This window comes from Anarhichas minor, unplaced genomic scaffold, assembly GCF_050575085.1.
Source record: "Anarhichas minor isolate MPS153535 unplaced genomic scaffold, ASM5057508v1 ptg000074l, whole genome shotgun sequence".
In the NCBI taxonomy this organism is placed as follows: domain Eukaryota; kingdom Metazoa; phylum Chordata; class Actinopteri; order Perciformes; family Anarhichadidae; genus Anarhichas; species Anarhichas minor.
Window position 1 is genome coordinate 9,293,697 of NW_027466520.1, and position 20,372 is coordinate 9,314,068.

The following is a 20,372-nucleotide window of genomic DNA, read 5'->3' on the forward strand; positions in this document are numbered from 1 at the left end:
TGAATTTCTTTTTTGACAGACCATTTTTTGCAAAAAAAATGTTTTAGATACAAATACAATCAAAATCAAAACAATAAGTACAGGTTTCAATCAAAATTGTAGAATTTGCAAACATACAAATATTCAAATTATCCAATGACATCTTAAACGTCTCCAAATTGCGTTTAAGTGGCAAACTACACCTAAAATCTGACCAACAAAAACATTAATTTAAAAAAAAGTGTTATGTTGCATCATTATATGAATGTTTGAGCCTCAGTGGGCATAAAGAGTGTCTCTTGAATTTGTCAGCCCCCCCCCCCAAAAAAAAAGGATATATATTTTCAGACCAGTGACGTCACACATCGACACTCCCTTTTCCCCAGTAGAGGGAGAAAGATGGCGCCCACACACGTACTGAGATGCTGTCAACGGGGTTTAGCGTGGATACCTGTGATTTTTATCGCGCTGGTCGTCTGCTGGTCGTACTACGCTTACGTGGTGGAGCTCTGTATATGTGAGTACTCGTCCTGCCGCCGTCCGTCGCCTCTGTAGAGCCTTAAAACCCCCGCTGGTGTTTTCATTGTGCGGTCCACACTAACACACACACAGCTGCTGCAGCTGCTGCTGGCCAGCAGGAAGTAAATGGACTGCAGCTCAACAATGGTGTTGGCAAGCCCGTCCACATCTAGATAAAAGCTAATTATACATGAGCTGCCATCGCCTTGGGTGGCCTCGTTTTAATGGGAAATGTGTTTCGGGACAACTTTTCACCGTGATGGTAATATTGCTGCCACTCTCGTCTCTGTTGTCTCCCGGTGTCGAGCTGAATGGAGTCTGGATGGCGAAATTAAAACGCTAAATAAACGGTGTTTGGGCGGCTGAGCAGATGCATACTTTAATTCTAATTAGACTTCCGGTAATTAGCTTGGCTCTGAGAGGTTTTTTTTTTTTTTTTTTAGCTCATGTTGGAACAATATTTGTAATCGGAAGAAGAGAATTAATTTGATAAGTGTTCACTGTGGATGATGTAATGTGTAGAGTATTTCCTCATATCAGGATTATAGTTCCCCCCCACTGGATTAGATGTCGTGTCAGGGTCTGATTTTGTCACACCTTCAAACACTCACACAGACTTGTTGAAAACTACATTAGTGGCTCCTAACTTTTTCTTTTTTTTTTGGGGCTCGTGACTCCTTTTAAAATGAAGCCATATGTATGTTTGATCCTCACTTTTCTGGTGCACAGATGTTTATCGTGAGAGTTAGTTTTCCCTCAGCAGATTGAGTTCATCAGTTTCTGATTTTTAAAGGACTTTTTTCTCTCTAATGTGAAACCGAAATTTGAGACTGAAAGCTCAGATCCAGGAAACGGTAGTTGACAAAACAATCCCCTCATTATGTGGACTAGAAGTCGTTAAGATGCTCCAACAAATCATAAGACAACATGGGGACAGAGGTTGTGTGTTTTGACCGAACGCTTCAGAACAGCCACTGAATGCACCGTTCTGAGGAGATTCTTATTGACAACGAGAGAAGAGAAGTAAAATACATCTTTCTTATCCCTTTAAGCATTTTGTGACTTGTGAATGTCTCTTTCTAAAGCTCACTGTCGGATGTATAACCACTGTTGTTAATGCTGCTATATAACAGTCACTGTTTAGGTGACGATGTCTTTGAATCTAACGCTTTGCTTGTCTCTGTTTTCTCTCTTTCAGTCACCATCCCCAATATAGGAGAGCAGAGTGAGTGTCTCGATGAATCAAAAATAATGTTCTTTAAATCCATTGTGAGTGTGAATGAACAGAGCTGAGCCAGTTAGCTCTTTCTCTGCACACCAAGTGACGGCAGCAGTTCCTGATATCAACTGTTTAATGGCAATGCTTGTGTTCAATGTCACTGACGCTCTGCTTAATAATGCTTCCCTCCAGTTGTCTACCTGATCTTCTTCCACCTCTCTTTCGTCATGTTTGTATGGTCTTACTGGAAGACCATTTTCAGCCAGCCTGCCAACCCCTCCAAAGAAGTACAATAACCTAATTCTAACCAAATAATTAAAAAAAAACAACACTCTGCATCTCTATAATCCCCTGTTGACATTCAAATCTGCTTTTCTCCACCCTAGTTCTGCCTGGTCAAAGTTGAGAAGGAGCGCTACGAGAAGGAGGAGAGGCCAGAGTCCCAGCAAGAGATCCTGTGGAGAGCCGCCACCAGTCTGCCTATGTACACCCGCACCGGAGCCGGAGGTACGTCCGCGCATCTCAAATGTGAACGTTGTAAGTGAGCGTGTGTGTGGGAACCTTTCCCCATAACGAGATCCCGTTGTGTTGCAGCGATCCGCTATTGTGACCGCTGTCAGGTGATCAAGCCCGACCGGTGTCATCACTGCTCCGCATGCGACATGTGAGAAAAAAAAACCTCATTTTATCCAATGCTAACTGTGACACTTCCTCTTGAGTCAACCAACATTCTTTTCTCTTTAACCCTTTAATGTCACACTTTTTTTTTTTATTCTCTTCGTGTGTGTGTGTGTGTGTGTGTGTGTGTGTGTGTGTGTGGCAGGTGTGTGCTGAAGATGGACCACCACTGTCCCTGGTATGTAAGACCTGTTAAACAGAGAGATATACCGTACATATGACATCTCACAATTTTTGATTTTAGCTCATGCCAAGCATATTTGCAACATGGCCATCAAGCTGTTTAAAATCCCTTTACTTTCACTTTTCTGGTCTTGTTAAGGTGGCAAAACATACTGTATTACGAGTCTTAGACGAACCATATACAAGAAGGCCACAGAGCCTTCTACTCTGGTTGTTATATCAAAAAATTGAAAGTTCAGGTTGATAAGATTTCTACCCGGAGGAAGCGATGTCAAACCCCGACCTGTCTGCATTTGTGCGTCTCTTTAGGGTGAACAACTGCGTCGGATTCTCCAACTACAAGTATTTCATCCTCTTCCTGGCTTACTCGCTGGTGTACTGCCTGTTCATCGCGGCCACCGTACTGCAATATTTCATAAAGTTCTGGACAGTGAGTAATGGCGCGCTGAGTGTGAATGAGGATGCAGGTTTTTGCATTTCGATGCCCGGGCGAGCATCCTCTGAGTGGGTTGTGCGTGGTGCTGACCTCCCCTGTGCTGAGCTGTACCACTCTGCTGTTTTCCCTGTACTCTCTGACCCCTCTCTGTTAGCCCCGGTTCTCACACACTGGGTCATTGTTCTCTGTCTCCCGCTCCGCTATCGGTAACCATCAGTCACACCACTTATCCAGTGGCAAACACCTCCTTCTCTCTTTTTCCTTTTTCTGTTGCTGTACCACTTCGATTTCCTCTCATCTCTTCCTCTTTCATCCTTTTCTTCTTTCAATTCTGGGCGCACTTTGTGCCTTCACCCACTCTCTGTTTTTCACCCCCCCCTGACTTGTATTTGCCTGCCGATTTTCCCTCCCTCCCACCTGATCTCTCCCGGTGTTGCTAACCAGTCTCGTTTCTGTTTGTACTAAAGCTTTGCCGGAGGAAATCGGCAGAGAACTGCCCAAAGGTAAACCCAGCTATGCCCCCCCCCCCCCCCCCATCGTTGCCATGTTTTTTTGTCGTGATGTGCGTGCAGTGGTGTGGCTCACGTGAGACCCCTCTCATTTCCTTCCTCGCCGTAAATATCCTCCGCGTGAACGCGTCACTGACTCGCGTCTCGCTCTCCTTTTCTCCCGTCTCTTCCCCCAGAATGAGCTGCCAGACACTCACGCCAAATTCCATGTCTTGTTTCTCTTTTTTGTGGCGGCCATGTTCTGCATCAGTATTCTGTCCCTCTTCAGCTACCACCTGTGGCTTGTCGGGAAGAACAGGTCCACTATAGGTAACAAACGCATGCAACACATGCATACAACACAATTATTACTTCTTTTTTTTTTTTTAAGAGGTTTCATTAGTGTTTTAGTTGTAAATTTGTGATGTTCAAGAAAATTAATTTCCACTTTTTAAAATGACAATTTGTCCCAAAGTTCCTTTCCTTTCTCATCAAGTGGAAGTTCACCTGTTGGTTGTTTACTGGCTGGTGTGTCTGTCCATGCGTGTCTCTGCAGAGGCGTTCAGAGCACCAGTCTTTAGGACGGGCTCTGATAGGAACGGCTTCTCTCTTGGTTTCCGGAAGAATATCGCTCAGGTCTTTGGAGACCAGAAGAAGTACTGGCTGCTGCCGATCTTCACCAGGTAAAGGAGACAAATGTAGAAGTGATCGTCATCTTAGAAGATATATATATATATATATATATATATAGAAGCTCCTGTGGCGCTTAAGCTGACACATGTTTTAATGCTAAAGAAAGATTTGGATTTTTAGATACCAGGTTACCTTTGTTGTAGGTCCAGAGGAAATCTAACCCAACTGCAGTTTGTTTCCCTGCAGCCTGGCTGCACCTAATCTTGACTTTCTCCTGTCCTCCTTGTTTACCAAAGTCAGGGAGATGGTCTGACGTTCCCGACGAGGCTGGTCAACACAGCAGATGTAGAGCAGGCCACCGTGACCCTGCAGCCGGAGCCCAGTAAAAGGTGATCAATCTCGGTATAATAAAAGATTTGTATTATTTGACGCGAGGCCCTAAAAGAAGATTTATGTTTTATGGAGGAGTTGTGGATGCACAGTTAATTTAGCTTTTGTTGGGCATGTTTCCAGTGCTGACGATGTCCCCGTGAGCCCCGTGAGCCCCGTCAGCGAGTCCCAGAACCGCCTCCTGAGCAACGACCAGCATGCAAACAACATCGGAGAGCATCAGGCTAATAACACCCTCAAACCAGGTGAGCTCGATCGGCAGAATTAACAAACTCGCTGTCTGGTATCTGCCGCCTTAACACGTTTTTCTGTTTGGCTTCACAGCTGAAAGTGAAACCATCACAATCTCCATGGAGAGCGAGTCCTAACCGGGTAGACGTGAGTTCAGTCAGTCTGTCTGCACGCTAAGCACATTTCGGGTGCAATCGACACACGTGTACCTAATCGTGTTTGTTTCTTCCCTGCCCGCAGGAGAAACTCCTCAGTCGTCTAATATGATGCCTTAAGCGACGCAACGGTTTAGTTTGTCACCATGGCAACGGTCTCCCAGTGCAACCCCATCCCCACCGACCCATTCAGAGTAACTATGGAAATGCATCTTTTTTTTATTTCGCCCATCACAGCACAGTAATGCATCTATGGCATTGGCATTATTGCATGCAGTGTCGTACGCAGATCTCAGACCTACCCTCATTGGACATGACGCGATGCAAGCTTGTTCCCTCTCTCTCTCACACACACACACACACACACACACACACACACACACACACAAACACATGCTAATACTCATACATTCAACTGCACACATATTTCCTTGTGTTGTTTGGTTTTATTTTTCTCGCAAGTGGAGCATTTACTGATGATGAGCAAATTCAAGAAGCTACTTTTTATTGTTTTACTGAGAAACTTTTTGACGCCTCCTGGCTGCACCAGGACTCATTTTATCGGCACAGAGCTGCAGTGAAGAGTGGGCGACGAGCTGGAGCAGTGCGTTTGTCTTCTCTCGCACTTTTTTTTTTTTTCAGTACATCCTGAAGAGATGGATCAGTTTACCTGTGTGACAGTTTTTTGTCTTTTTTTTTTAATTTTTTTAATCATAATGTTGGAGCACATCTGTGGTCTGCAACTTTTTCAGATGGATGTTTCCCACCAAAACCTGGACTATCTTACAGAGCACTCTGCTGCATGGTTCAGTGGACTGAACCAGTGCACAACAGGGAGGACTGTAGCCGGGTTTTGGATGGCGTTTTGGATATCAGAGCACAAGGTGGTGCATTTGCACTTTGTAGATTATCAATATCCATCAAACAACATGCTGCTTTGTTTTTTTTGTTTTTTATAATCATGTCCAAAAAGCATCCCAGGTGTAACGGATGTTGGACGATCATGTGATTTATGGCGTATTGTTTCTGAGAATGTGTGTAACAGTTGAAGTGGCAGTCCTTGTTTTTAAGAACTAAAATAATCGGCTTAAAAAGTTTTCTTGTGGCCAACTTGTGTTGAAACATGCTGCTTACGAATGACCTGGAAGATGCATTACAAACAGTGCAATATGCAGCATCCGTCACTACCTTTGTTCTTTTCCAGTCATGAGTCAGTATGTCAATATGCCGATCAGTGACTCTTATGTAATGTCTACAGCCTGTGTTTTTCTACAGCTCACTGTTTCAGCCTTTACTAAGACACCAACACTCATTGCCAAATAAGGGCTGACCCGTCAGGAGCTCTGACCTCTGAACCTGAAGTGTTTACAACATCCTAGCTTTATCTCAAACTCACCGGTCAATGTTATCGCAACCAAATTCTCAAGTCGTGGTGGCGCAATATTTTATACAAGGTGTGCCTGCCCCCCCCCCCCCCCCCCCCCCCCCCCCTTGCCTGTAGCGAGTCATGATGTCCTTGCAATACCAGTGCTGGCCAGCAGGTGGAGGCACAGCCCCCGTTATCTGCCCTCCTTCAGATGGATCTTCATCAACATGTGGCTCAGGGCTCAATTCACTTTCAGTCTAATTTGCAGGTGCAGCTTTCTTCAGAATTAAAAAACAAATTTGATTAAAATGCATAACTCATCCAGGTATCTTTTGAAATGGAAGTGAATTGAACCCATCTGATGTGATGTGAAAGAGAGGCGTGGACTACGGCTTCTTGTCACCTCGTCTACTCTGCATGCACTCGGGAGTCGCCTCAGCGTTGTGACCTCGAACTGTTAAATGAGCCTCAGCAGTGAACTGTGTCGGTGTTGGAACATCTGGGATGTGTCAGTGACTCCGCGGGTCTAGCAACATCTGTAAAGGGGGAATATTTGGTTAGACTTCATGACTGCACATGTCGATACCTGTGGGAGAATGGACAATGTCAGTGTAACCAAATAACTGTTCAGGATTTAGTTACACGCTTTACCATGGACTTGTTTTTATATGCAACTTTCCGATTTCACATTGGAGGGATGCCCAGCACATTCCTGATGTCTCTCATTGCCCGTGTCTGTCTGATCACATCCCTGAGTGTTGCTGGAAGAGCCTCCTACTAACTACATCCCACCCGACTCTGGTGGTGTACAAGTTTACAGCCGTTTCTATCGTGTAGAGTGAGTTAGTGGCGTGGTACAGTGTTCTTGTTTTCTGGTAATCATTGTCACAGTTGTGCTGAATGTACCACAGACGGGGCAGTGGGGGCATTTGTTTTCCGAATGATGATGCGTTAAAAAACAGCCCGCTCTTTGGACTTTACGTTAACGTTTTATCCTTCCAATCATGTTTGACCTTTCCATCCCAAGTGTATTACTAATTAGTCTTTGCAAAGCAGTGATTGGAGGACATGTGTTAATGTATGGATCATGCTCATGGGGACCAAGTATCGCAATAACACTGCGGTTCAATCTCAATTAAGCAGATTCAATTACTGTCAGAGTTCATGATTCAAGCCAAGGTTATGTGCCAATCATGTGTAGATCTTTTCTAAGCCTCACACTTAATATTTAGTTAAGGAAAAGATTTTAAAAATAAAAAAAGATGTTTGTTTTGCATCATCTGTAGGGAGCCTGGCTTCACTTATGGCCACTGATTTTGAAACATTGGACCTGTCATCTTGTTTTACAAAATGCCTGTATTCTCTCTCTGGGCTGTTTGGCCTTCAGACTAAAGTGTGTGTGTGTTTTGTAGTGCTTAATTGAGTGTTCTTTTGTAATATCGTCGTCTTGGAAGAAATGCTTCTGTGCAGCCATGAGATTTTTACATGTCAGTGTACATGGATAACGTCTGACTAATGCTCAAAAGCATGGCGCCTAAATTGTGTAAAGATGTGTTTTTCCATGATAACGGGGATTATGGTGTGAAGACCAACTTTGGGTTTTTTTTAATTACTGCTAGATGCGTCATGTTTTAAATTAGCTTTACTCTGGTTTGTCTCAACTTGATAAACGAAGCCATAAAATCTGCTGTGAAACAGGAAGGATCTGAATTATTTTTTTTAAATAAATAACCATTTTACATCTGTATTCAAAATGCAGATGTAGCCTATCATAACCTGCTTATAGCTACACTTTTGTTTCTTTTTTTTGTTTCTTTTTGTTACTCTTATTTTACAATGTGTGTGTATATATATATATTGATAATGTAAGAAAAAGACTACATATATATTTTTCTTGTCTGATTAATTTTACTGTTCCTATTTTGTGAATGAAGTAAATGCCTCAACACAATTAACGTGAAAATAACAATAAATGTTTTTTTTAAACCTCCCGCCTAAATCTGCTCTCATCAGCTTTTTAATTCAAGATATATATACTTGTGCTCCTTTAACATTGTCAAGCTCATTGGGGGCAATTTTTAAAAATAGACTTAAATAAAAGCATTCAATTGAAAAACATTGAAAAACCACAATACCCACAATGCAACTTTCGGGGGGTGTTCTGCTAGTTGCAGCAAATGTAGCATTGACATGTTGATGTGAAAATGATTGGACTTCCATCTTTAAAATAATTGGATATTTATGAAAGAAAGTAGAAATTGAGATGTGATGAGTTTGTCAATGTGGCTTAAATCTTTAATGTAAAAAAAAATGTGTCAAATATAAAAAATGCTGACTACAGCAGCCTTGTGCTGTCAGAACGACAGGGATTTGGATAAATAAACGCTGCCGTTTTAAATAAGTGCTCTTTGTAAAGCTCGGACACAAAACTAAAATGGGCAAATTGAAGAAGAGCGTTCCCCTTTGCTATCTGTCTAACACCCAGGCCCTTGACCCCTGCTGTCGACTGCTCTGCTCTTTCTCTCGAGTCCCTAATGCTTCGTTTTAATTTCCTCTACAAAGGCGCCTCCCATGGCTGTTTGAATCATTATTTAGACCTATATAAAGATCCTCAATATCACATTACTTCTGCAGATATTAACAGCGTGACTTGGCACATACGACATGTAATGTGCATGCCAAGTCGTAAAAAATACATATCAATTACTTTATTTTTTCAATCTTTTACATTTGACCTGTTTTGCGCGCATGTATGAAGTGTGTGTCCATGCACACGTGAGCTATACGCTGCCAAGGTAATGACCTCGGTGTCAGTTTTGGAGGGAAAGTAAACAGTGACTTGTGAAAACAAGCCTGACCTCCGCAAGGCCAAAGCAACTGTGGTTTCACTGAAGACCTTTGAATGGTTTATCCATTAAAAGGAAAGTCCACCATTAAAGGTTGATTTAGCTCCGAATCAGTGTTCACAAACACAGCCAGCCGTGTCCCTTGGCAGGAGACAAGAGCATCAAAACTTCAATGGATGATGCGATCAGATGACAGTGGAGTTGGTCTGGACTTTGAGGCTGCATCTCGATAAATGTGGCCCACAGCTGCTCATGTCTAAACTGCACTGTTGCTGAGTTGTTCCCTTAATCCTCATCCAAGGATTTGTCCCAAGGCGTCATCTTCCAAGTCGATCTGTTTTTAACAAGAGACTTGTTCAGATCTAAAAATAAGTCGAAGCAGAATACGGATACAACTTCGGGTGTAATTCTTCATGAAGCTGCTGTGGCTGAAGCTTGCTCTGTTGATTCTTAAACCTTTTGTAATAATTAAACTCGGGGCCAGTTGGGACAAACCCTTTCTGCTGAGTCTGGAGCTCCTGGAATAGAAGCGTAAGCTAAGGTGTGCCTTGACGTAGCCAGGACCAACGGGAATTAAAAGTTTGCTCAGACTTGTTAAAATGATTTGAAATGTCCTGTAATGTGTGTCATACATCCTATGTGCAATAAATACTGTGTCATGAAGTATAAAATGTATCCCTGATTTTGTGCTCCTCAGTCTTCTAATCATTCCTCAAATGTGTCCGCACATGCAGCTTAGGATAAAAAAAATCACATCTCAGAGCAGAGCAAAAACATGCTGTTGTGTTATTTTAGCCTCTGGAAGCTAAGTTTGCCTGAACAGACAGGCAGATGTGCTCAACAATTTAAAAAAATGAGATAAATGAGGGCAGAGGGGATTTTATTTTTTATTTTCTAATACATCCTTTATTTTACCAGAAAGCTCACATTGAGATACAATCTCTCTCCCGCCTGGCTGTCCCGTGGTCGAGACGGGCAGCAAGCAGCAGAGGTGATCTTCAGGAGTAAGAGAAGAAAGTTAGAGCAAGTTCTCATGAGAGACAATAACTGACATGCAGAAAATATCTGATGAAATGCAGTTCAGGCATCAATAGTATCAGTACCAGTATAATACTAGCTTTAATTCAGCCACCGGACCTCTAAACAGGCCTTTCAGTGTTGTGGGAAATTATTCAAATGGGGCCGAGGGTGCAAACATATTTGCAGCAAAGGCCTCACATGTCGATACCCCAGCATGTGTTGCTCTGGTAAAGAGGGGGCATGTGATGTGAGTGACTGTCCACAGGCTCTATTCCTAAGAAACACCCCCACATTATCTCTCACACACACACACACACACACTTCCCCTATCATCAGTGTTTCCCTTTTCCAGAAACCATGTAGAAATAGTTAACCAGGAATCCCCATCTGAGAAGAGAAAGCCATGTGTCACGTGACACAGAACTCCCTGAGAGCAAGGCTACACATGCAGCTGAGCCTCTCAGAGTACACCCAGTTACCCACACATTTACTGTGTGCTTCCTCAGTGAGGAAGACTTTCTGTATGTCAATGTGGACTTGACTGAGCTCATGTCAAAGAAGTTATTCCCTGAAAGGCCACAGGTTTTCTCAGCTACACCACAGGCCACACAACACACACCAAAGTAATTAACCTAATTGCAACAAGTTGAACATGGCAAAACAAAAATAACGTTTGTGTGACTCAATTCACTTTAAAATATGACAGATTGATCAAAAGTCTTCTAATTTCTTGAACAAAGCAAATGTTGCATCTGGCAATTGTTTTTTATGCTGCATTAAAATGTTGAAAACACCGCTTAAATCACAGTTAAGGAAGGTAAGACATGTGGCAAATCATATTCATTCACTTTGCTATAAAAAAAAATGGCATGATTGCTCACAATACACGTTTTATTGCGTAAATTGGTGATTTGGCAAACGACTTTCTGCTCTATGACAGCGGGGAAGAGGCGGGTCCAGCCATTGCAGCAAGTGTAATAGGTGCCCGGGAGGCAGATATCCCTCTTCGGAAAGTTTGAGGACGCTCTTTGGATCTTTGGAGAGGAGGGTGAACACGGGCCCACGCGTTTGCGCAACGAGCACCAGTGGATGTCAGAGGAAAGTTGGACGTTGCGTTTGTGAAAAACATCCACCGACGGCAGCCACAATGGAGAGCGGATCCAACCGAACCACTGACCCGGCCTGCCCGCTGCAGCCGCCACTCGCCATCGACATCATCCTCAGTGAGTAGACCGGGGTTCATTTCCACCTGATGGTTCTTCATGGAGTGAGGTTATACTTTATGCACCGGACCAGATCTCATCCGCAGGAATCCATCTTTAGATTTTTATTTATTTTTTCCTGTAGTTGCCCACTAGAGCAGTATTTCTCAACAGGGATTAAGTGAGGCTAGGTGGGAGACGTCCCCGAACCCCACTTTGGGAACTTTACAGCGTCTAGTGGTCTGCCTGCTTCTCTCTTGGGTTTAAGAGAAAGTAGACGGAGATTCCTCCGCAATTTAAGAAGCAGGCAGACCGCATCAAACCACTCAGCATTCCAGTTAAGTCAAAACAAATCTAAGACTTTTGCTGGGTTCTTCTTAAGAGCTCTGCTGGATCCTCAGTTTTAAAAACATGCGCAGGAACAACACAATGGCAAGATTCAAATCCACATTAAACTGCCAAATAATCCCACTTGTTCAGACAGAGCTCAGTTCTCGTTACTGATTGTGACTTTTTCGAACAAATTATCAAATTGATCCATTTCACCAGGTCGGAGGTGTAATTGTAAATTCCTAATTAGGTTTGACTCGTATTTTGGATTATGCGTTTCACTTGGCTTTTCACTGCTCATAACGTTCCTTGGAGCTTTTGAAGCGTGACATCTGCAGCAACATTAACCCTTACATACTGTTGGCGTCAAATTTTATCCGTTTTGACATTTGACAGCATTAGAAATAACCTAAACGTCATTCTTTTAGCCTGGAATTTGATGACTTTTCCTAAAGTGACCCAAAATACACAAAAAGGAAACTATTTTAAAATGTCATACTTTTGTACAGGTGCTACAAATGTTTGTACACTGAGGCTGTTTCGGGTCAAATTTGACCCGTATCTATTGAGATGGATTTTAGACCTACCAGTGTGGGTCAAATCAAGGAAAATGGTGATTTTAGGGAATCTTGACACTGTGAAACTGTAAAGGACATGTCTGTGTGTACTTTTTATGGGACAGTGGTGACAGAGTTCAAGGGGGACCTCGACACTGTCGCGAGAACTGTCTGTGTTCCCACGACATTTGGTTCCCGCAGAGACAGACACCTGCTGGTCTTTGAAGGGGCATGGGGGAATCTCCAAACAGTGAAATAGTAAAATAGCACAGGAGTGATCATGGTGCACGAAGGGAACAGAAGTCTTCCAGAGGTCAGAGGGTGCCACAAAGTAACACATTTGAATCAATTTGGTCATGACATGATAAAGGTACCTGAGCTGCCATTTCAGTGACTGACATCATGGCAGCAACATTTAGTGTGCAACAGGCCCTCGATCTGTTCTTCCAACATGAGGAGGTTGGTGATTTGGAGGATGTGTCAGAGCAGGAAGACAATGTGGAAGAAAGCTCTGATTACAGCCCCTCTGCAGAGACTAGTTTATTATAATAAGCATTTTATTATGTAATGTTTTGTGTTGTAAGAGGTAAATGTTGAATTAATATTGATAATTATGATTTCTTGCAGTGAGGACAGCGTTTAATGGTTGCACTGATGGTTATATTATAAATTCCAACAGTTCCAGAATGTTCATGCCATTTTTTTCAAATTCAATACAATATATTTAAATCATTATGGCTTTTATGTTTTTATGTCTTATGTAAAACAGGACATGATAATGTGTAATAGTAGATGGTTTTTCTCCAAAAATGAATGTTGTAAAACTTAAAAAATGCACTCTCCCTGCTCTCTGAAACATTTATTAAGGATTAATCATACATTTATTAATGAGACATGGGCTATTTAGACATTCTAAATAGATATGTAGTTTAAAATTAGAAAGTAGACCGGTCCCAGACGACCTGAGGGGTCGGGATGGTTCATAAGGTAGCAGCAGATCAGAGATGTACTTTAGCCCTAAACCATTCAGTGCTTTGTAAACCAACAGCAGGATTTTAAAGTCAATTCTTTGTTGGACAGGAAGCCAGTGCAAAGACCTCAGAACTGGAGGGATGTGATCCACTTTCTTGGTCTGAATACAGTGGTCTTAAAAATGCTTTTTGATATTGGTGATTCCTCCTTAATAACATTTAGAGGCATTTTTATAAAGTTGCAGCTTAATATTTTGTTTCCCAGCTTTACAATGTGGCTTGTCCGCAATATGTCCTTTTTAAAACCTTTTTTTAAATGTGTTCTCTGAACAAACAATTTTTTTTTATGATTAAGACTACATGAAGGTTTAACATTACCCACTTGTACTAAAATACATACTGAAAAAATAGCATAAGGAAAGGCTGTGTCAACAAGAGGGCATGGTGGCCACTTGCACGGAAACAAATCGGTCATTAAATGGGGAATGTTTGTTTGTTTGTTTTGTGTGTGTGTGTGTGTGTGATTACTTTCTAATGACTTTGGATGCCACAGAGTAAATGACGCAGCTAGCCACAGTACTATCAATTATCTACAACATACTGAAACAATTAACGAAACCTTTCCTCTCTATCTTTGTTTCGTTTTGAACATAGCTGCTGCTTTGACGATCTGTTTGAAACACATGCTTTCTGCTGACTCCTTTCTGAAAAGTTATTCCTGGAAATGACACCATGTTACTTTGTTTGCACCGTGCATAATACCACCCACAGGCTACCACCCACAGGCTTTAATCCTTTATTGCTACTTTCATAATCGAACGACAAGTGTTGTGTCTTGTGGCGCAACCAGTCGCTTTTTCCATCTCTGTCAGTTCCGTTTGTTTTCCAGACTGAAAATGAAATAAACTTGTGTTTTGATGACGCAAAGCTCGTCAAGCTTGCATATCATTTGGCACAATGAAAACTCTCCACGGCCCAACAATTGCTTAATTTAAAATATCTATCCATCCATCCTCCGGCTTGTTTTATTTTGCCATACGGCAATGGTCTGCATTTGATTTCCATGTGTTGCTGTTTTCACTTTCTCATTGATTCATGATCTACTTGGAATTGTTGTCGACCTTTTTCCTGTACCTCAAAGAAACATAATTATGGAGTCAAAAGAACCTGAACCCAGGTATGGGTTCAGGTTGGTATCAGTATTTGGTTAACCTTCAAAATGTGCCAAACATTTTTTGTTAAAGGCGCAGTAAGTATTTGCTTAGCTGCCGGTTATCAGTCAAAACTATTTTGAAGATCGTAAACGGCTGCTTTTTTACTCTTAACTTCTATAACGTCACCTTTAGCATGCATGTCTCCAATGTGACGCTAACGACATTCATCCCCCTGAGCTGTCCTTTTTGTGTTTAGTGCTAATTAGAAAATGTTGCTAACACGCTAAACCAAGATGGCGGACATGGTAAACGTCATACCTGCTCATCATTAGCATGTTAGCATTGTCATTGTGGGCTAGTATGGCGATGTTAGCATTTAGTTCAAAGCAGTGCTGTGCCCTTTAGAGCCGCTAGCATGGCTGTTGACTCTTAGTCTTGTTGGGAAATGCTACACCCTTGTTGTTTTCTGGCAGTAATAAGCAAGGCCAGCATAAATACCTGTTATCTTCATAGAGATCATACCAATTTTCAATTTCTGGAGAAAGACCCGCGGGTCCAAAAATCCCAGCTCTAAGTTGAAGACGGCTAATTGGTTGTAATTTCCCCGTCTCTCCTTCAAGATTTGGACATCTTTGGCATCATTCTGTACTCTGTGCTCACCTTCATGGCCGCAGTGTCCATGCTGGTCTTCCTAGAGGAGTGTGTCTACATCTTTAAGAAAGTGCCCAGCAATAAGAAGAGTGTCATCATCTGGGTGAATGGGACGGCACCGGTAAGAATGACACTGTTAAAAACCTTTGGCTTGTGTTGGTCGAATATACTGTATCTTCACATGGCGTTTTCTCTCTTTCAGGTGATTGGCACCATGTCGTGTCTGGGGATGTGGATCCCCAGTGCCACCATGTTTACTGATATGACCTCTGCTTGGTAGGTCCCTCTTTCCCTGCTTCTCTTAGATTCACCATCTCTCAGGGTGCTGTGTGTTTTGTTTTTTTTACCCACAGAGCCCTGCAGTAAAAAATCACAGATGGGGAAACTTGAACCTACTGAGAGTTTTATAGAAAACAGTCCGGCTGTTGTGCAATGTGTGTGGATTTTACGGCTTTTTACTTTTTTTCTACTTCACCATATAATCCTGCCTCTCCAAATGTCCGTTCTTCATACTTCTCTCATTGTTCCTGCGTCTTTCATTCTAAGTGCCTCATTCCTTAATTTCCTTTTAGCAATCACTTTTATCTCTCTGTAGCTACTTTGCCATTGTGGTGTTCAAATTCCTGATCCTGATGTTGGAGGAAGTGGGTGGTGATGAGGCCTTCCTGAAGCGAGGAGCGAGACATCGCCTTAAGATCAGCACGGGGCCGTGCTGCTGCTGCTGCCTCTGCCTGCCGCACGTGGCCATCACAAGGTAAACTGCAGCAATACACAGTCTGTGGTTATCAAAAAATCAATACAACATGTCTGCCTTTTCAGAGCTGAAATAAACACTGCTCGTTTCTACCAACTCCCAGAGTGTGAACAGCTTCCGAGAAACACTTCTGAACCCTGTCTTTTAGTTTGATGGCAGCAGCGTGTGCTGTTGGTCAGCTCCCAAAGTAGCACATGTGGATTTAGTAAATCTCCTCCCACTGTCCTCAGCAGAAGAGGCCTTAGGAGGCTTGGTACCAATTGTGCATTCAGTAGTGTAATCATCAAACGGATGTATCTTCTTTGCTAACCTAACAAGCAGCTACATATTTTCTACAGACATGATAGTTGTGTCAACCTTCTCACTGGGCTGTGTGCAAGAAATGGTAAAAGAAGTGTACTTCTTAAAACGTCAAACTATTTCTGTTTGAATTTTTCTAAAAGCTGCAGTGAAGCAGAAAGAGAAAATGCCTCTTTCTGAGAGTGCTGTGGTCCCATGTTCTTCCTATTTGAAGCACTGTTGCTTTAAAAATTCCAGTTGATTGCAACCTATACATTAGGTTCTAAGAAATACAGTTATCCTTTTAAAGGGAATTTGGAGAACCCTAGGAAGTGCCCAGAACAACAAAGTCCAAAGTTGGCACAAATCTCATAAACCAGAATTTCATTTTAATGTGAGTAATCTCGACATTGAGGTGATGATTAAAGCATCATGCAGTGCTAATGAAGCACAGATCCTATGCAGCTCCTAAGATGGTAACAACCACGTGTTGCTTGAGGGGACAGACTAATGAACTCTGCCGTTGTTTTTCGCCTGTTTGAAGATTGCATAAACTCAGCAATCCTCTGTACATACAGTATTAGACGCAGACTAGATGTGTGCCGGTGCAGGTTGAACACACTCCTGACCATTCAACTCTTTAAAGGCGCAGTGTGTCTTTGTACACAGCAATCCCAGCATGCCTCATTGTTACTGAGTAAACACAGGCTACATTTACACTGTGTGTTACAGTTAATTCATCAAGTTAGCATGAAGTCAGCGGTCATGACCTTTTATTTTCATATGGTATTTGTTGTGACCCTAGCAGGTACAGTCTGTTTAGGCTTTGTGCAATTCTCACCAAAATATCAGATGTCAAACAGATGTGCTTATTTCTATGGCTACGCACCGCTTAAGATGCGTTCACTCTTTGCAACTACACAGATGGCGCTTTTAGGTAAGCCCGTTCTGCTGTACACAACGATGATGATAATGATCATCAAGCCAAGACATGCTCAGACATTTTTATTTAGAGCAATGCCCAGTTTCTCATCAAATGCATCACAGAGGGACTATTCATGTTGTTGTTGCACATTCAAATATGGGCATGTCGAAAGAAGGTGTGCCCAAGGCCTCTCTGAATTGTTCAGAACTTCCTGTGCTAATTATTCAGGATGGGTTCAATGGAGAATTCCACAATGACCTTTTAAGAGTTTTTAAAATGCGTTTAGAGACTAAAATCATTAACTGTTAGCAGCGGCTATTCTCAAAGAGTTTGCTCTTTTCCAATCGCCAGGCGCTCTCTCTTCCTGCTCAAACTTGGCTCCTTTCAGTTTGCCATCCTGAAGATTGTCTTCACCATCCTTTCCATTGTCCTCTGGACCAACGGAACATTTAACCTGGCTGATGTGAGTTACTAACATGGAAAAAAACTGGCTGGCATCTCTCCATGCTGTTGTATTCCTAATTTTGTACTATTTATTTTCCATGCTTTTTGCTATTAGTCATATAGACAAGATTCCCAGTGTTTGCTGAGGTTTGCTCGTCAATACCGATCGTATTATGTGGGCAAAAGCAAAGATGTTGAGATTTAAACATAATTATCAGTCTATGAGTCACTGTCGTTTTGTCTCTCTAACACTTTAGCATGAAGGCGCTTGATTAACATTCTCTTTGTGCCACACTTACTAGCTTGTAAATAGACTGTGTGTGTGTGTGTGTGTGTGTGTGTGTGTGTGTGTGTGTGTGTGTGTCTGACAGCAGGCCTCATATTTATATGCGACTATAAATGCGTGGACCTAAAAGGCCCTTTTCTATGTAACATTTCTGGCATATGAATTAACGCAAGAACTAACTGATGACCCAATAACAGTTTACTAATCACGTTAACACAAAGGGACTTTTGAGTGACTGATCATTTCTTAGTAGTGCGCATCAGAATTTCCTGATACATTCTGGATGAATCATTATGACTCTATGCATTACTTAAGGGTGTGTTTTGTTCACCTATTATAAAGTATTCAATATTTTGCCACAAAAGATTCTTTGTTGACTTTGCTAACTTCCTGACTCTCGTGTGTGTGTGTGTGTGTGTGTGTGTGTGTGTGTGTGTGTATGACCATCTTTCAGTTGACCATTAAAGGAGCTGCTATATGGATCAACCCATTTGTGGGCATCTTGACAATCACAGCCCTGTGGCCTGTCGCGATCACGTTCATGCACCTGAGGACTGCCCTGCGAACACTCAAGATCATCCCCAAGTACGCCATGTACCAGGTAAGGCACAAGAGACGCTTTAAACACACATGTGCTGCACACTTCTGTGCACACAACGAGCTGTTTACACACCTCATGGTGGACAATAACTAGCGCCGCTCATATATATTGCTGGCTGTAAGTAAACATTTCTAATAACGTGTCAAGTTATAGGGCCGTCAGATTTTCCAGCGTTCCGTTTGTCAGGTTAAACAGTGGACATGTGTGTTTTTTGTAGCTTGTGCTGATCCTGAGTCAGCTGCAAACGGCTATCATCAACATCTTGGCTCTGAAGGGAATCATCGCCTGCGCTCCGCCCTTCGCCTCCGTACCCAGAGGATACAGTGAGTCAACATCCATCCATACAATCCATTCATCCTTGTGGTTTATGTGTTCCATCAACAGTTAGTCAATCCATCCAGGAATGACTCCTTGAACTTTCCTTTGACTCGCAGCTGACCTTCGTTTGCCTATTCTCTCTTCACCTCTCTGTCTTCCGCAGTGTTGAGTCAGCAGCTTTTGATCCTGGAGATGTTCATCATCACGCTGGTGACACGCCTGCTGTACCGCCGACAGTATGATCCTTTACCCGAAGAGGAACCGGAAATCGACGTAAACTCCAAGATGGTTACAATGACGGCGGCCGCATGAGAAGTGTGTGTGTGTGTGTATGTGTGTGTAATTTCTATTTCCTGCATATATTTGATTAAATATTTTTTAAGTCGATGTGAATAAATGAAATTATGAGATTTACCTAAATGTGTCTTGTGGGTGTAACAGAGGTTCAAACTGTTTGATTGAACAGTCACACCAATCACACACCTTATCAAGCAGTTATCATTGTTCCCACTTTGTCATGTAAAATTCCATTTTGCCTAAAAAGAGCCTATATAGATATAGATGCATACATGAGGTTAGTGTTCAGTTATTTCAGTTATTATTCTGTAAAGAATTTGCTCAGTTCAAACTAAACAGTGTTATTGTTAATTTATTACTAGAAATTATATTTTCCATCTATGTTTGAGTTCTATGTCTGCTGGTAGACAAATTTGACATCTTCAGCCTTTTTCAGCATTCTCATCTCCAGATATTAATTACCAATTGCAGTACCAAATTACTTTTCTGTGAACTCAAAGGATATGAAATAAAATGCACCGGCATGACTGTCAAGTCCTTCAGTTATCACGTCCAGCTGACCCTTCATGCTAAATGTCTTCAACCATGTGCCGCTAGATGGCGGTATTAATCATCACCTGCCCCTTCTTATTGGCACTTTGTCATGTCAGCTACCTGTTAGTCTTCCCACAGTCCTTTGAGACATTTAGCAGGGCATACGTACACCACATATTAATGTATAGTGTGTAGCATATAATCAAGGTAATAACAATTTTGATTGAAACGCCCCCGTCCAATTGGGTTGCTGCTGTTTCTCACTTCCCAGTTTTAAGCCAATCCCCGACGTGCATCAACGAGCCTGGCGCATGTGCGGTTGAGTCTAGACTGTCGAATATACGTGCTGTCCAACACGTCAAGACGTTTCAAATAGGCCGGAAGTCTTAATATTGGTCCTTCAGAATAAAATGTTTTCCAGCTGTACAGAAAGTTTCGTCGGCAGATCAGACCAGTCAGTCGGTTGAGAGAAATCGGACCTTTCCGAGTTAATCAAAGGTTTCTCGCAATAAGCCATTGGCAACAAAAAAAAAGCCATTAATAAAGGGTTTTTATAACAATCCCTGAAGTCTGCAGTTGTAAATGTTAATAAGTTAGTTAGGTTAAGACATGTTATGCTCTGCAGCTCTTTTAGCAATGGATTTAAGAGGCAAAAAACAAAGCAAGTGTATTTTGTATTGATGTGCTATATCGTTGTTTCTATATCAATAAATTATCTATTACTTACAAACAATATTATTGCAATAAAGATATTAACAGAACCCCACTTTATTTAGTTTTGTTTGGGGGAAAAAATGCATAAAAGCATACAAAAAGAAATAAAGTGGAAAGTGTTTGGAGATTAACCAGCAAGAGACATTTTCAAAACATGGTAACGCAACCATTTTTCTTATAAAGGGATTATAATATATACATATCCTTTCTTT

The 20,372-nt window shown here is 42.0% G+C and overlaps 2 protein-coding genes across 2 annotated transcripts; both read left to right on the forward strand.

Annotated features, from left to right (window-relative positions):
* Positions 1-375: 375 nt before the first annotated feature.
* zdhhc20b (zDHHC palmitoyltransferase 20b) lies at positions 376-6,370 on the forward strand. Its single transcript, XM_076080641.1, has 13 exons — positions 376-496; positions 1,697-1,723; positions 1,910-2,004; positions 2,104-2,224; positions 2,312-2,381; positions 2,541-2,573; positions 2,888-3,008; positions 3,700-3,832; positions 4,059-4,185; positions 4,432-4,524; positions 4,649-4,770; positions 4,850-4,903; positions 4,997-6,370. Exons 1-12 carry the CDS (start codon positions 379-381, stop codon positions 4,891-4,893), a joined length of 1,104 nt encoding a protein of 367 aa, XP_075936756.1. The 5' UTR covers positions 376-378; the 3' UTR covers positions 4,894-4,903; positions 4,997-6,370.
* A 4,817-nt stretch (positions 6,371-11,187) lies between these two features.
* On the forward strand, positions 11,188-18,992 carry slc51a (solute carrier family 51 member A). Its single transcript, XM_076080736.1, has 8 exons — positions 11,188-11,366; positions 14,978-15,129; positions 15,211-15,284; positions 15,604-15,762; positions 17,318-17,429; positions 18,151-18,297; positions 18,515-18,620; positions 18,779-18,992. The coding sequence occupies exons 1-8, from the start codon at positions 11,291-11,293 to the stop codon at positions 18,925-18,927; spliced, it is 975 nt and encodes a 324-aa protein (XP_075936851.1). The 5' UTR covers positions 11,188-11,290; the 3' UTR covers positions 18,928-18,992.
* Positions 18,993-20,372: the final 1,380 nt, after the last annotated feature.